Source organism: Nestor notabilis, unplaced genomic scaffold, assembly GCF_000696875.1.
Source record: "Nestor notabilis isolate BGI_N333 unplaced genomic scaffold, ASM69687v1 scaffold6447, whole genome shotgun sequence".
In the NCBI taxonomy this organism is placed as follows: domain Eukaryota; kingdom Metazoa; phylum Chordata; class Aves; order Psittaciformes; family Psittacidae; genus Nestor; species Nestor notabilis.
In genome coordinates this window covers 52,096-68,819 of record NW_009936819.1, presented here as the reverse complement: position 1 = coordinate 68,819, position 16,724 = coordinate 52,096, and the positions used below count along the sequence as shown (strand labels likewise).

Sequence of the window (16,724 nt, the reverse complement as noted above, 5' to 3'; positions counted from 1 at the left end):
AGCTGGGACTGTGGATCTCGCACCGTACAGAGAGAAGCCATTTTGTTTCTGCTAATATTTTAATCACAATAAATTATCCTGTTACTAAGCCAAGCAGACAGCCAAGAACATCGAGGGCAAGAACCCGACTCCATTACAGCCCTTTCACTGCTCTCTCAGCTCTAACTCCTCCTAATCCCAGTGTCCAGCTGAAACCCCACAATGACCCGGCAGCGACGCCTGCGCTTGCTTCTTGGTTAAATACAAGGACAAGGCAATGGCAGAAGCGACCCAGCTCGAGCACAGGACACTCTCTGTTCTAGAAACTTCTGCCAGACGTTGTGCATGTTCTCTGCCTGTGCCAGGAGTGGCACCAGCTCCGCTCCTGAGGCAATTCCCTCCCAACACCCTGGTTTTCCCAGTTTTGAACTCAAAACACACTCTGGGTGGGGGGAGCGATCCACAAGCCTTCACCTCCGAGCGCTCCCGGTCTCGGACGCCCCTCGCGTTGTGTGGTGTTGGCAATGGGTGATCTCCTTCGGAATTACAAAATTAGAAATGTACATGTCGAAAGGGTTCTCAAAATTAAATCAGACACAAACTGGTCTTTACTGAACTATCCTACAAATATTCCACAAACAAGGCAGCGAAAGAACCAAGTCCACCACAAAGTCTACGAATACAAAATGTCTTCCAGGAATTATCGTGAACGGGAAGGAACAAAAAAGGTCAGAAAATAAATTAACCTCCAGCTCGTCCCTCAGCGTGACAGGAGGCGTCTGCACGGGAATCGAAGGGTTTCCAACGGTGGCGGCGCCACGAAACCATCCCACAGTCCCCGCCGGGTCCCTCAGCCGCTGAGGGGATCCTCCCGGTAGTGGATGGCGTAGCGGAGCTTCTCCAGCATGATGTCCAGCGAGGAATACTGCGGGAGCTTGATCATGAACATGCACGTCTCGACGCGGATGTACCGCGAGTCGGGAGAACCTGCAGGGAAGAGGGGCCAGAAGGGGTTGGATGCACCAGCGCTGCCTGAGCCCCCGGTGGGAAACAGCAACGTCAAAGTCCAGCTCCTGAACCTTCCATACCCCTGAACTGCCTCACAGCCCTCAGGCCAACGTCCTTCCCACAGTGCCATCGTCTTAACAGCATCCGAGACAAATACTGTACCAAGTCTCTTCGTGTCTCCACAGGGCAATGTTTTAAATTGATTTTAATTTAATATTGAAATAAATCTAAATTAAAATTTAAATTGTATTTTGACATGGTTTAAACCCCAGTTCTCTCACTCCTTATTTACAGCCACAACCACCTGCCACTCTTGTCAGAGAATAAGACTGGTTTGGGTAGGAAGGAACTGTAAAGCTCCTCCAGCTCCAACCCCTGCCCCGGGCAGGGACACCTTCCACTAGAGCAGGTTGCCCCAAGCCCCTGTGTCCAACCTGGCCTTGAACACTGCCAGGGATGGGGCAGCCACAGCTTCTCTGGGCACCCTGTGCCAGCACCTCAGCACCCTCCCAGGGAAGAGCTTCTGCCTCAGAGCTCATCTCAATCTCCCCTCGGGCAGGTCAAAGCCATTTTTCCCTTGCCCTGTCACCACATGTCATTGTGCATGAAACACCAGTTTCAACGGAGAACAGGGGAGCTGTGAGCCCCTGGTCACTCACCTGCAGCTCCATCAGGGGGGGCGATTTTCATGGGGTACGGGGGGACGTGGGCAGTGTCGGGGCCCCCGTCCTTGCACGGGCACGTGAAGGGGATTCTCTCCTGGTTACAGGCGAACTTGATGAACTTGCAGAGCTCCTCCTGCGTGAACATCTCCAGCGCGCTCCAGAAGAACTCGATGTGCTGGTCGGTCTCCATCAAGCCCACCTGGTACATGGTGTGTGCCTGGGGGGAAACAGCAAGATGTTCCCTCCTTCTCCCTTTGGAAACCTTCCCCGCTTACGCTTTAAAGGCTTGGAAGGGGAGGGCAGATACGATTTGCCAGAGACGCTGCGGCTCTTCTCACCTTGAGGAACTCCAGGTTGATGTATGGAAGCCCACAGGTCCGCAGCTCCATCTCCAGAGGGGTCAGCGTGGTCAGGAGCTGCAGGGGGATGATGGAGCCCAGGCCAGCGCGCACCGCGGTCATGCACTCCGGCGTCTGCAGCTCCCGCATCCGCAGGCTCCGGATCGCCGTGGCGTACACGTCCTTGTTCTCCCACCTACGAGGGCAGGGAGTCAGGCTGGGGAAGGAGAGCGCCTGGGAGCCCTCCTGCCCTGCCCCACACTGTCACAGACAGAGGCTTTATGGGGAGACTCTGCCTCTGAATGACCAGGAGTGAGCATTAAGGTAAGTGCATTCTGGTGCTTCCCCATTTAATTCCTCTTCCTCCTCTTCTCTCACACTCACACCCTGTGGGTGCTCGCTGGCACCTGCACCCAGCAGAGCAGCACTAACCCTCACCTGCCTCTACAGAGCAAAAGGCATTAAATGGCACCAGTGATTTCACATATTGGCCAAACGTAAAGTATTCCCAGATCCTCCCAGCCTTCAGCTCCTTACAAAAGCACCTCCGAAGAGCCTGGTGCTTGGAAAACAATTCCAAGAGATGCTGCTTTCCGTGTAAGCCAGTGCAGCGTCCTGCCAAGGAGGACACTGTTGCTGTTACTTACCCCACGGGAATGTGCCTGCCTCGGGGACACAGCTCCACCTCCTCCCCTGTCATGGTCAGGTAGGTGAACTTGCAGCAGGGTTTGTTAGGACAGTCGGGGCTCTCCGTTGCCAGATGCTGGGAAGCAATTTCTGCACACAGAGCTTCCAGTTCTGTCTCATCGTTTATCTGCCACGAAACACAAGACCAGGATCTGCCACCCAGCACTTTGCACCGCGCTGGTCTCATGGCTCTCTACAACGTACAAAGTGCACTCGCTCCATCATCTGGAGACATCGTGGACAGTGAAAGCCAGTGATGGCTTTGGTGGTTCTTTGCTGGTTTAACATTGCCAAGTTCCAGTAAACATTCAGAAGCCTGAACTCGACCGTGCCTGACAGTGGAGGAGACCGAGCAGCTTGTCCAAGCTATTAGGATGTAAAATCCTGCCCCCGAGATGAGGGGAAACACTTCCTGATTCTGCTCACATGAAAACCAGCTTCTGGCTGTGAAGCCACGAGCTTCCACGTCAGGCAGGCAGGAACGTCAGCGCCCGCCGGAGCAACGTGCTTGTGTGGAAAGGAGGAGGGAAGAGGAAAAAAGGTCACTTACGTTTTCAAATTTCTTGACATAGTTGTAGGTGAGGATGTCAGCTTCCTGGAGATCAACATCTGGATCCAGCGGCTCTCCCACCAGGGTCTTCCAGAAGGAAGGCAGGAGGTCAAGCGGCAGAGGAACATCTGCTCGGATTGCAATACCCAAGAGCTGCCCAAAGAAGTGGAAGAGCTGCTCCTCTGCATAGGTGATGGGGCTGGGTGTCAGGATGTACTTCCCCTGAGAACAGAGCAGACACACGAACCAGAACGTAACAACTGATGGACACCCTGCAGGCCCACAGGTTAACAGGCTCGTGAACCCCCTGCTCTGAACGTGCTGAACGCTGCCGAGTTGGCCACAAAAGGATGTGCTCAGCGTGGCACGGAGCCCGTTTGTATCATACAGTGAGGTTGTATCACATTATCATTTACTGGTCAAAAGCAATACCCTGGAGCTGGTGTCCTCGAGAGCCCCGCTGTCACAAGCTGTTAAGCAGCAATCACAGGACTTCCCTCTATTTGCATTATCAGTTCAGTATCCAAGTCTTTCAGCTGTGGGATGTTCCTGAAATAGTCTGGACATGCAAAGTCAGGTTTGTGACGTAGTGGGTCTTAAGCTGAGGGGAATGACCTGTTTTACTGCCCTGTGAGTATTCCTAGGAAGGAACTGTACCTCAACTACTGCAAATTCTTTGGGCCATAAGCTTTATCTTGTTTCTATAATACTTCTTCTGCACCAAATATGCATTAAATAGCATAGATCAAGCACCTGATTCTACTAGCAATGTGACTGACTTGCCTGGCAACGTTCCCAGAGTAATACCAGCAGAATATGACTTCACTGGTTTGGGACAGACAATCTCTAAATCAAACAACTGAACCAGATTCACTCTAAATGAGCTTCAACCAGGAGACTCAATTCTGCTCCACTTTGCAGCTTTGACTACGTGGCTGCTTCTTCAAGGACCTGCAGCAGCAGGTGAAGTGAACCCGAAGTTTCTCCCTGTCACTAACTGAATGTGTTCTACTCCTGTTCAAACACGTGCATTCAAAGAGAGAAAAGCGAGTTCATTTCTTGTGCTGAGATTATCACACCTTATTCTTATTGACCGCAGAGCTGGGGCACAAGAGGAGCAGGGAGAGCGAGGAGCTCTGCAGCTCTTTGCAGACCTGCCAAAGGAAGTGACGGAAAGATCCACCTGAAAGAGAGAGGGGCAAAGTCATGAAATGCCCTCGAGGCTCATTCACCGCCTTTCAACCCACAACTTCCCATTCCTGAAATCATGTTTCAAGCCTTAGATGACACACTTCATCTCCTGCTGCACAGACATGTGGCTTCACCGAGGCTGGGGTAGATGCCAGCCACTGCTCATGTGCAAGTTCACATGTAAATGGTCTAAATACATGTAATAAACACCCACTGAGCTGCTTCCGGCTGAGCTCCAAAGTGCTGCTTTGCCTTCCAGCCCTCTGTGTAAGACTAGCACAAACATTTGTTGCACCAGTCGGGCTGCAAATGGAATTTGTGACTTGATTAGAAGATGAATGGTGCTGTCTTCATCACAACGGAGCATTTCCAAGCTAACAGCACTGAGGCAATGCCCCAGAAATCATTACAGATGCTGAGCTGTGGACGTAACATTTATCTCTGTATATATACTGACAATAACCACCACAGACCTTAAAAGAAAAGAATTCCCCTTGGGAGAAGGCATCAAAGAGCCTCTTGTTCAGCTACTGGGTGCTCACTGACCGGAGTTTTCCTTTACACAACTGGCACATGACACCAGGTGGCAATACAAGAAGCTCATTTTGGGCTAACCCCATGTACCCCCACGAATCTCCCCAAAGAACCTCTCTGCATCAGCACACAGAGGCTGCACTGAGCAAGCAGCAATCCATTTTCTGTGACACAGTTGCTATTTGCTTTGATACCCCATCAATTATTCACAGATCTGCAAAGCGACGTTTTCTCAGCTCTTGTTTGAACCAAGTCTCTTCCCGGAGCAGATCAACCCACCCTGATCCAAGGGAACCAGCACCCCCAAAGAGACTCGATACCTAAAGGGGGCTGGACAGCATCCATGTAGAGATGATCTGACAAAATGAAACCTCACTAATTAGAACAGTGTCAGGAGAAGATATAATAATCTTACTGAATAAAGCAAGATTATTGCTCAATGCTTTCTGTGGAAGAGCAGTGCCCTGGTGTCATGAGGAGCCTGTCCATGGAGGGTCAGTGAAACCAGGACAGTTAATGGTCTGTTCCTTTATGAGGTTCATTCTTTCAACCAGTTATTTGAATGATGTACATCTCCTCACAAGAATGAGGAAGATGCGATTTTAATACTATTTACTGCAAGAATTAAGGACAGTTTTGAAAGCAACAACCCTCTGATCACGCTCAATCCCATTTCTGTCCCTTCAGCTTGGCTGGGACAAGCACAAGTTCATACTTCTGATGTCATGCTGAAAGCAATTCTCAAAGCCACCTCGCTTGGGCATTTTTAGTTGTTAATGCTTTTGTATTCCTTTGATGGCTACATTAGATAATGCATCCTATACTAGTACCTAATGGCATCTTAACCTACTGGCTACACCACCTCACATCACTTCAACCATAAAACCCACAGTGATGTTTCCCAGCTCACTGCTAACAAGAAAGTACTTAAAAAAACCCCAAACCTCTTTGTTCTCAGCACAGTTTGGGTTTACACCATGGTCGAGCATCAAAACCACCTGAAGAGACATTCTTACTAAGTGCTTCTAACAGCTTATTATTGCTTTATTTACTTGCTGCAGTTAAGAGTTGCAGCCACACTTTGTGCTGTATTAGCAAAGATGAAAATTAAACCATCTGGCTTGCTGAATTCTTAGAAGCTTCACACTTATCCATCTGCAGAACCACAAGCACCACAATGGTAATGCTGCTCCTGAGCTAACGTGAGCCACGTTCTGGTGAAGCCTTGGATTCCACCTGGAGTAAGTTACCGTGACTGCTCCTGCCACCCAAGCTGGTAACTGTGATCCCGACTTACTTGTTCCATGAACCTCCTCCCCTGTGAAGCGGATGTTGAAGGCATAGGTAGGGTCTCCCCCACTGGCCAGTTTGACACAGAGCTGTGAGGATGGCACACAGGCCAGCTGCCGCGCGGCCTGGCAGAAGTAGGAGTTCTCTGAGGAACGGATCTCCCCTGGTTCAAAACAAAAGGTACAATCACAATCCCCATACTCAGAGTAGTTTGCATTAACAAGCATCTGAGCTCGCTTAAAATGGACCCAACTTGTTGCAATGGGTTCAAATGGATTCTGACCAGGAGCAATGTTCTCCTACCTCCAACGATTTCCAAGGGATCCAGGGTGATTTCTGGGGCTGCGTGATCAGCAGTTCTTTGCACGGTGGCATTCAGCACTCTGTTCATTACTGTTACTTTTGTGTCGTAAAAGATTAAACCTAAAGAAAGAAACACATTTCAGTGTAGTTCATTTATCCTTCTAGTCTGATTTGCTGAAACTCTCTAATGGACAGTGGTAGAACAACGATTTCACCTTCATCAGGTGGGCAAGATATGGCTAAACCACATCTTTTTACTTTACGTACGTGTTGCTGATGTTTACTGGCAGAAGTGCAGTGTGTTAGAGCACTGCTGGACACAACTCTAATGGTATATAAATAGATCCCAGCAACCCCACCAGAACAGAGTGAATTTCTGTAAATCAGAAGCACTTTGCCAAATAGCTCTCAGAAATCTGAGATGTTTTGACCGTAATGGTAGAGGCAACAAAACAGGATAAAAAGTAGGACTGTCACATGGCACCATAAATAGAGGTTCTACAGAAACATCCCCGAACATTCTTCACTTCCCTTTGCTGGGTTTACAAGGTGTTTTTTCTAACTGGAACAATATAAAAGCCACTTACACACATTGATACCTCTGGTGAATTCTGCATCTTCTCTTCCAGAAGAAAACAAGTTTGGGAAATGTAATGACCTAAATCTTGGTTTTGTTTGTTGTTAATGGAGGCTTGTAAAAACAACTCTAAATGCTGATGCACAGTAAGTATTTCCTTGATCTCGCTAATTCTACAACTTCAATGAGAACTAAGATGCCAGCATGTCCTGGGACTGTCACCTCTTCTGCTGTTTGTTGAGAAAGCATTTTAATTCATGGATATCCCCAAGAAGATAAAGGCACATTTGAAGGCCACCTACAGGCAGAAAGATGGGGCAACTCCCTCCATGGTCAAGAAAGGGGCAAAGTGTCTATTAACTCCCTGCAAGAACAATCCCCCTCGCCTTGAAAAAACAAACCAAGAACAGAGCAGACCCTTTCAGGCAACAACCAGGATCCCCAGGGTCCGACCTTTGGCCTCCTGCAGTAGTGCAGCGATGCTGTTCGCGTACATCTCCGTCTGCCGAAGCTCCACCAGCGGCAGGAAGAACGTCTCCAGGGTTGTGTTGAGAGACTGGAGCAGGGCAAACCGCAGGCGGAGGCTTTCCACGGGAACATCTGAGGTAGGAAACATCCAGTCAGAGAGAGAAGGAGACTCCCTGCCTACTGCAAAGCCCACCTTCCCAGCAGGTCCAGTCCAGGAGCTGCACAAGCTTCCTCCTGAAGCAGCCCCTCCTGATCCCTGCACATCAACAGGAAGGCTGAAGATGCAAGAACAGCCATGACCCATGATGGATCTTGAGTCTCTGGGTCTGTGAGTCTTTCAGCATCACTGAATTTGTATTATCTGGAGACTGTTTTAAAGGAACTGAGTGCTTAGAACAGGCTACGGTGCCCGAGCACACCCAGGGAGAGAGAACACCCAAACTCAGTGTTTCCCTTGGCACACAGACTCCAATCTGCAACCTCCAAAGGAACATCCCAGCAATGGGTGACAGCCAAGGTTGGTCAGGAGCACTACCCAGCTCTTCCAGTGAGGAAAGCCCCCATGCAAACCATCTATACGTACTCAAGAGACAGGAAATTCTGGGATCTGCTGCATCAGCTGGATCCAAATAAACTTCATGGGGATGGAGCCGTGCTGGTGTAATGGCAAGGTGACGACAAAGCCTGTTAATGTACTGGACAAGGGCTACATCCATTTCCAGGGTCCACTTGCGGGATGCTTTCTGAGCATGTCTTGCATCAATGCAGGCACACCTGAAACATAAAAGGTGTAAGACCTGTTGAAACCTAACTGCAGTACTGCTCACTAAGAGCACAGTGAGCACAACACCAGGTAGCTTGTTCTGCTTCTCTCCCCTTTTCTTAAGCAGAGCTGTTTCCTCACAAAAATTCCAGCCTGAGAATAAGAACTGATTTATCATCTGCTTTGCCTCAGTTATTAATTAATAAGACAAAAGGAACTGCCTATTAAGCTTACTCACTGCACTATCTTCTTTATGCTATGAAGCAGATATAGGAGAAGAGGATGTGGCAATTAGCTTGTGGCTTGACACAAGGAGAAAAGGAGGATTCATTTAAGGGACTTTCTTCCTGTACAATATTAACAAGGAAATAACTCTTCTACATTACTACTTACCCAGCAGCAACACTGCCAGTTTAAACAACCACCCAGTGCACAGAACAGAGAGCTGTTGTGGAAGGAAACCAGAGACAGATGGATCTACAATGCTTACCAGGCCAATGTTATGTACTTAGCTTCCAGTTTGGAAGCTATGAAGGACAGCGTGGCATATGATTTTGTCAGCTATGTTCTGTACAAGAAAGTCAGAACCTGCATTTTGACAGCACAGTGACTTTTTAAAGCATGTTTTAAGAGGATAACCAATCCTTTTCTCTATAGGCCTCGCAGCCACAGATAGAAGTTTGAGTGTTATTAACACACTGGTTAAAGCTACTTGGAGTAGGAACATTGGGGATCGAGTCAGCAGAATGAATCAGTATCACCTTTACAAAAAGACTTGCAAAACTTACCTTTCGAAATGCAGATCATACCCACAGGACAGAATAGCTCTCCACACACTACGGATGTCCTGTTTAGATCGGTCAACCACAAATCTGTGAAATCCATCCAGGGTCAAGTACTTCTCCTCAGGAACTGACAGCAAAGATACAACCATCAAATAGTTAATGACTTACTCCAGAGTTTACACACCACAGAGGAAAATGGTTGGTGTATGAGGTGTCACCTGCCAGCTTTCTCCTGGTTCTACCCATCCCACCATGGCTGGTCTCTCCAGTAGTTCTAAGCATGTTATTCAGGTCCAATCTGGCCTTTGGTAAAGGATGCTCATTCTTTCCTTTCAAGGACACAAATCCCCCAGCTGCCCTCTGGAACAGCTCCACCGATGTACCTAACCAGGTATCAAGAATCCGTACTTAGCTGAATGCTGAAATTCCTCTCTTCTGAACTAACCTGGCATTTCCTACAATGAAGAGCAGAGTCCAAGCTTGTGCCTATTAACTCTTCTACCTGACTAGAGAACAAAATATCAAGCAAGACCCTGGAACTTATCCCTGTCATGGCATGGCTGTGACATTTCCTCCATGGATAGACAGTTATGAGGCATCGGAAGCTTCTCTTTAATCCAATTTGCCTCTTGTAACTTGATAATTATTCTATATAAGTTAAGAAACGCGATTTAAACCGACCTAGTTCAAGCCCATGATACCCTAATCCCCCACTGCACAAAAAAAGCCTCGAAACTACACCTCTTGGGAAGTCAGTTCTCCACCCATTGCATTCACATGGCCTCTGCACACTGTTGTATGAATGACATGAGCATGGTTTGCTCTCACTTACATTGAGTCCAGACTTAGATACACAAGTCAAAGCAGCATTTTAAAATCACTATTTTAAATAATCAAGTTAGCCTCATTAAAAACAAAGACAAACCAAATCTATCATGACATCATATAAGCACGCTAACACAAAAGATGTATTTCTTTTCTACAATGTAATGCCACAGAGGAACTCTATACAGCTGCTACCTTCCTGTTTCTTTGTGGGAGACTTCTCAGGGTCCTTCTCTTCAGGTTTGCTCTTCTCAGGAGATTTGGGCTTTACAGTAGGTTTCTTCTCACTTAAGGCTGTTCGGCTGAGGGACAAAGTAAATGTTAGGATGAAAGCTTTCTTTCATCTGTTCAAGAAACCAAAATGTTCCTTAAAGGTCTTTTCTAATCTCAAAGTCACATTTCCCTCTTCCGGTCCATACATGGGAATACAGAGAGAGAGGGAATAAAAAACTGGATTCCTAAAGAGAAATCAAATGTGTTGCAACTGCCTGAAGGCACCAACCTGACACTGTTGAGCATAGACTTCTCCTTTGTGGGTGGTTTAGTAACCGGGCGCTTGGTGCTCACGACCTTCACTGGGTGCTGTTCTTTGCCTGCCTTGTTGTACTTGCTCTTGTCAAATTTCGGCTTGGGCACACCATATTTCCTTAAAATCTTCCGAGATAGAAAGTGAACAATTACCCAACGCTTCCAAATAACACAAAAAAGATGCTGAAGAACAGTTTTCCAAGCACTACCTGAGTAAGCTGGTCCTCCAGCACCTTCTTTGGCGGGCGGACGTTTGTGAAGAACACGTGGAGGAGATTCCCAGGAGTCTGAGAATTTATCTGCTCTTTACTAAGATAGATATCAGCAACCTTAATGGGTTTGGCTGGAGTTAGGCTCAGCATTTGCTCAGAGTGGACACAGCTTTTAAAGATTTCTGTGAGGACTTCCCGAGCTCCCGGCACCAGTTTCTCACCTAAGTAGAAAAAACAAAGGCACTATGGTACAAAATGCCACAGACACCTGCTTAGAACTTGAAATGTGAACAAACACTTTGCACTGAGCTGAAATACTGCATCACATGCCACTGGCTCCGAGAGAGAAAAATCACTTAGAAGTAGTCCTGCAGACCTGACCTTTCTGCAGTCTAATACCCCATTTATGAGAGAGAATTCCTCCTGCTTTGGCCACGCACTGTGATTATTATTTGAGTACTTTAGTGGTAATGAAAAAAGTAGATTATTTATGATGCCAGTATAAAAATGATGTTGTGGAGGTACACCCTGACTATCAATTGAACAAGTAGCCAACAGAACTTCCTCCAACTGCTCTCCTCCTCTGTCCTCTGATTTGGGATTCTGGCCCACTCCAGGTGTATTAGGGCTGTATAGCTTTCACAGTGTTCTATTGCAACAGTTTCTATCCTAAAATTATGCTGTGTCTAAAAAAAAGTCACTAAACAACCCAGCCAGTAATTTTTTGGGGGTTGCTGAGGAGGTTTTCGTGGGATTTTAAATGTTTTTAGTTCTGTTTGATTAGCTGTGAGGACAGTTGAGCAATGTTCAGATTGCAGAGAGCTGCTTGCCAGCTGATGAGAGGGAGGAAACGTGCTGTGAAATTAAACTTACTCCTTGGCTCCCCCTCAATGTCACCCATCAATGAGTGACTCACACTGGATTTCCAGTAGGAAGGAGAATCTGACCCCTCTACGTGTCCCCCCACTCCCAACACACATAAATGATATATGCCAAATGAAAACCACCTACCTTTTATTGACTTATCATTGAAATAATCTTCTAGTGCTGGACTCCCTTGAGTGTCAAATAAACTCTGATTTACAGTAGAAACAGTTAAAATCTCTTCAGTTGACATTTCCATCAGTTCATCTTCACCATCCAGACTTGACAAGCCAATGAGGTCACTACTATTGAACAGACTGGCTCGGATTTTCTCTATTTTAGCTCTTGACCTTATCTGTACAAATAATGAAATTAGTTACCAGGAATTCTCACAAAGCAAAGTAACTTCACTTGTATCAATTTGGGTCTTATACTTTCTCCCATCCCCACATAAATAATCACTATTGCATCTCTTCCAGCATTCTTCTATGTCAGCAATTCAATACCAGAATTCAGGTTCAGCCATGAGAACATCCCTTTAAGAACACCTGGCCACTGAAATCACCATGCTCTGAGTTAATCAGGCACAGCTCTGAACCAGCTATTCCATCTCTCAGTCTGGAGACATGCCTTAGAAACAGCAGATAAGAAGTTGAAAGTTTCAGGTAGGTAACCTGTCATTATCTGCAATTCTGCTGTCCTTGCTTTGATTCTCCATTTAGAAAAGTGTATTTAAATTAGCACAGGCCTTGAAGTCTCAGCTGCACAAACTGGGAACAGGAACAATAACATCCTTTGATTCCAAGAATAACCACCATGCATCATTATCAGAGCAGCTACAGACTTAGAGTAGGTTTGAATGTGAATATGCTGACAGCTTTCTGTACACACTTCATGGTTTACTTCAAGTCTGGTGTCTTCATGTCAATTAATAGCTTAAGAATAGCAGCTGAAGGTTTTCTATCTGAATAAGCTGCTTTTCTTCTAACAGGGAAACAGATACAACCCCAGACTGTGCAGAAACGTCTCTCTGCATTCACAAGCTACCAGAAATGGCTGTGCTTTTGCAAGCTCCTGATAAATCTGCAGCATGCAGTTTGTGTACAACAGAAAGGAAGGGCTCTTGTGCATAGCTGAAACCCTGGAGTGATCTGGCATCAATGACAAGCACTCACGATGCTTTGAGAAATTAATTTGGAACCAGACATCAACATAAACTGTCATGTCTCCTAAAGTAACTCTACAGAGGAATTTGTAGCTGCTTTAATATGTGAGAATGTAGTCATTAAACATTAAATAACTGACTTGCTGGTAAAACTAAAGGGCCACTTATCTCTAAATTAATTTCCAGTAATGTCCAGTAGCAAATCTTTGAAGCAAGTTTTATACGAAAGAGCAAATTAATAGATCTTTTCCTTTTTATATTCTCCCAGCTTCCAGAAATCAGTTTAAAGATTTCCTGAATTGAAGGCTGCAGTGACTGCTATGCTTAATAGCTACCCATTTGCACATCCTGCATGAACTTAATCCCTTAGGAATTAATTTATACTCTCTGCTTCCGCAATAGCTTGTGACAACGAGCTCTACAGCTTGGAACATGCAGGAGCACTTCCTTCTGGTTTAAAATTGCTACTTGGTAACTCCACTACTAGGTCCCCTCTGTCCTTTGAGAGAGTGAATGCTTCTAAGGCTGAATGGTACAGAGAAATGCAATGGAGAATGAAGTTCTGTGCTCCTCAGCCACCCTGACCAAGCCGAGAACTGCCCGTCTCCTTAGCCTCACATGCACATACGTTTATTCTGTACCCATGACCTATGCTGAGCTGCACCTCAGCACTGCTAACAGAGCCTTTCACTCTCCATCACTCAAGGTATGGCCTCAGTCAAGCAGAAGAATCTTTACAGAAGGAAACATACAACGGATCACAGTGTTGCACACAAACCACAAAACTATAGTATTTCTCAAAACCAGACGTTAAAACCAACAGTTACTAGAATCAGCCCTTACTCTTTCAGAAAAAACTGACCCAAAAGACACCCTCTCCTGATTGAAGCCATTACCTCCACTACAGCAAAACCTTTGATTGGCCGTGACAGAAGCGGTTGGTTGTCCAGAGATGTGACCGTGTACATCGACCCCACATCAGACACAGATGCTGTTTCTACATTGTCCAGCGGCTCCCCGAGGCTGCCCAGGAGGCGGCCGAGGCTGCCAAGGCTGCCAGTACTGCAGTGGGAAAGATCCAGGCTCTCCTGGCTGGAAACAACATGTGGCTCTAGCAATCCTGGTGGGATGGCCAGTTCCAATCCAGCTTGAAACTGGTCAACTGAGATATCACTAACGGTCCGAGATATGCCCTGTGAGCTGCAGAGGGAAGCCTGGCTGGTGGATGCAGAAGCACTGACGCTCATGGCAGGAGTGACACTGCTGGAGCTGCTGATATCCAAACTGTCTGCACTACTAGAAACAGTTGGTTTTTCCAGCTCAGTTCTGCATTCTCCTCCTTCTGCTTTGTCCTTGATTTTTTTGGGATCCTCCTCCTGCAGAGGGATGTAGATCTCATCTTTGAAGACTCCACCATGTGCATTACATGCCTTTCTGATTGCACTTCTGACAGTGCTCTCCTCCAAGTGAGTTGGTATCCCAGAAATGACAAGCAAGCGGCTGTGAGCTGTGGGACCTACTAGTGCTTGACATGCATCTGCTACAGCATCATTCGTCACTCCCAACCCCTGAGGATCTTTCTTAGTTAGGTGTCTGAGAATTATAAGCAGAGTCAGTGCTCTGTGAAACCACAACATATCCTCAGGCTTGCTTCCTCCTATACTGAGGATTGCAGCATCTGTGTCAGCAGCTCTGGATGAAGACCGTTTGCCTGAAGACGATGTCTTTTCCCGCTTCATTTTGACTTTCTTCCTCTTTGACAGCAAGCTTGGACTCTGTGGTGTCTGTCCTGGAGAAGATGAAGAGGAGGATGAAGAGTCACTAAGATTTGGGGCACTTGTTGAAGACATCACATTAGCTGTTACGCTCATATTGATAGGTAAGGTTACTTCTGCTACAGCAAGGCAGACTTCCATCAGAGCATGGAAGTAGGTTGAAAATCTTCCCTGGTCAGCCACTCCAACACCAGAACCACTGCATGCATTTCCAGACACCCAGTTTTGTGTTTCTTCATCGTACAGCTTGTGAAGTTCTGACTGCAGGGCCATAAGCATAGCTAGGCAGGGGTTCAGCTGGAGGGCAATAGAAGATGACAATCCTGCTGGATTTTTTTTCTGCTCCAGATTGTGAATTTTGCGAAGCAACTCAGCCAAGAGATGAAATATTAATTCCTTCACACATGCTGCCATGTCAGTTGTCCAGAGAAAGTTCCCTGTGTGTGGAAGACAAGACACGGGAGTCAGCAGTATTTCACTGTTAGTAGCTTTATGAGTTGCAATAGTAACATTAAGAAAAGCACAAAGAAATATGGCTTCAATGGCTGTGTGTCAGCAGACAGACAGACAGGAAGGCTATTCCAAGAAATGCCCATCAAGAGAAAATGTCTGGAGTTTGAAGACAATTACAATATACTGGAAGAACTCAGAAATACTCAGTAACTGCAATTCTTCTTTTTTTCCCCAAACTTTCCATCTGAGCCAGCACATTACTGGTGCTCATTACTGAGTAAATACTGCAATCTCACCTAAAAATTCCACTACTTGCAAGAGAACTGAGGCAGGAATAGTATCCAGCTCATCTTCTGATTTTCCATCCCCATCTTCCAATTTCCAAGTTAACAGCTGCTCTGTGAATGCCATTGCCAGGGGGAATTCAAGGGGAAGAGAATGCAAGACCAGCACAGCTCCAGGAGGAGGAGATACTCCTAAGCAAAGAAGTGAAAGAAAATACTTATCATGACTCCAGGCATTTGTAAAGTAAGAGTAGTCATGTAACTTTTAAGATTCTTTAAGGCTAAATTTATGCTAAGTGAGAATTTTCTCTATTAAGTCCATTGTAATAAACAAACAGGAATGTTTATCTATAATGATACATTTGTAATTAAGTATAATAATTATAAATGTAAAGGTAATATTTTGCTTTTAGCCTGTACATATCTAAATACATATAAGACTTTCACAAGCTCATTTTTTGTAGTATGATGTGTCTGATCAGCATTGATAAAAGCACCAGAGATGCTGTAGTTCAGCAGAAGAACTTAAGGACCTCTGATGGAAAGTTCCAAGAGCTTATTGCACTCGGTCACCTTCACTGCTCTACACAAATCACACTTCCTCCCCCTTATGCTGGGAGAGTAAAAAGGGTATTAATGATTGCTCCTGCTTGAGAAGCTGACATGACCTTTGTGCTACTATACTGCACATGTGTTACTCTGCATATAAAGGGCTTTACAATCACCTACAAAAGCAGATCCTGACAGATTTAACAGAACTACCAAAATCAGAGTCAGATGATTTATAAAACCATGTTTTCTTGGTTAGAATGACTGCATGTTTCTGCTAGGACATTTCTTAACGCCTTGTACAAAAATGCTGCCATAACCAGTGGTGGGACCGCTGACAATATGGGTAAGTCCTACAGAGATAATAATGATGCTTGTTCCGTTTCTGAGAATACAGTTAAAAAGGGGTTTTAACTTATCATTTTACCTAGTTTGATGTGGACCTTGTCCGTAGGGGTGATCACTGAAGGGTACTGGTTGGTTGTGGGGGGAGGTGTCAGGCCTGTGTTGGTTGGAGAGGCATCTCGAGGATAGCACACTGCCTCTATTAGGTTTAACTGACCATTCCTTTTGACTTTATGGCCGAGCCCGTAGACAAGCACTCGAGCCCAAGGAGCTTTATACAGGGATGAACTAAGAAAAGAGCAAGAACAGTATGGTCAGACTGTAACTAGCTACTAAAAATCCCAACCCAGTCACAGGAAGATGGTACACTCTGAGGTATTTATCCCACCACCCAGAAAATAAGTCTCTGAGAAGACAAAACCAACTACATTCTCAGGGTTCTGAGGCTCAGTGGAACATCTTTCATCTTTCCACTCTTGGCCCCTCAATTACTTACTCTTTGCGGAATCCAGACTGACTTTCCTTACACGACACGATTACAAATGCAGCCCCAGGAAAATTAACATCCATATTGACCTTGGATTCC

General features: G+C 46.0%; 1 protein-coding gene across 1 annotated transcript in view; it reads right to left on the bottom strand.

The window, feature by feature from the left end:
- Window positions 1-829: 829 nt before the first annotated feature.
- The window catches only part of HECTD4 (HECT domain containing E3 ubiquitin protein ligase 4), a 59,113-nt gene continuing 43,218 nt past the window's right edge, over window positions 830-16,724 (bottom strand). Inside the window, 19 exon segments of the mRNA XM_010018542.1 lie at window positions 830-966; window positions 1,647-1,869; window positions 1,991-2,186; window positions 2,638-2,804; window positions 3,228-3,449; window positions 4,307-4,410; window positions 6,250-6,405; window positions 6,546-6,665; window positions 7,576-7,722; window positions 8,174-8,364; window positions 9,142-9,265; window positions 10,159-10,265; window positions 10,466-10,617; window positions 10,701-10,924; window positions 11,715-11,922; window positions 13,629-14,944; window positions 15,257-15,436; window positions 16,221-16,426; window positions 16,635-16,724. The exon segment at window positions 16,635-16,724 is cut by the window's right edge and continues 27 nt beyond it. Of these exon segments, the coding sequence (XP_010016844.1) occupies window positions 830-966; window positions 1,647-1,869; window positions 1,991-2,186; window positions 2,638-2,804; window positions 3,228-3,449; window positions 4,307-4,410; window positions 6,250-6,405; window positions 6,546-6,665; window positions 7,576-7,722; window positions 8,174-8,364; window positions 9,142-9,265; window positions 10,159-10,265; window positions 10,466-10,617; window positions 10,701-10,924; window positions 11,715-11,922; window positions 13,629-14,944; window positions 15,257-15,436; window positions 16,221-16,426; window positions 16,635-16,724 (4,270 nt within the window).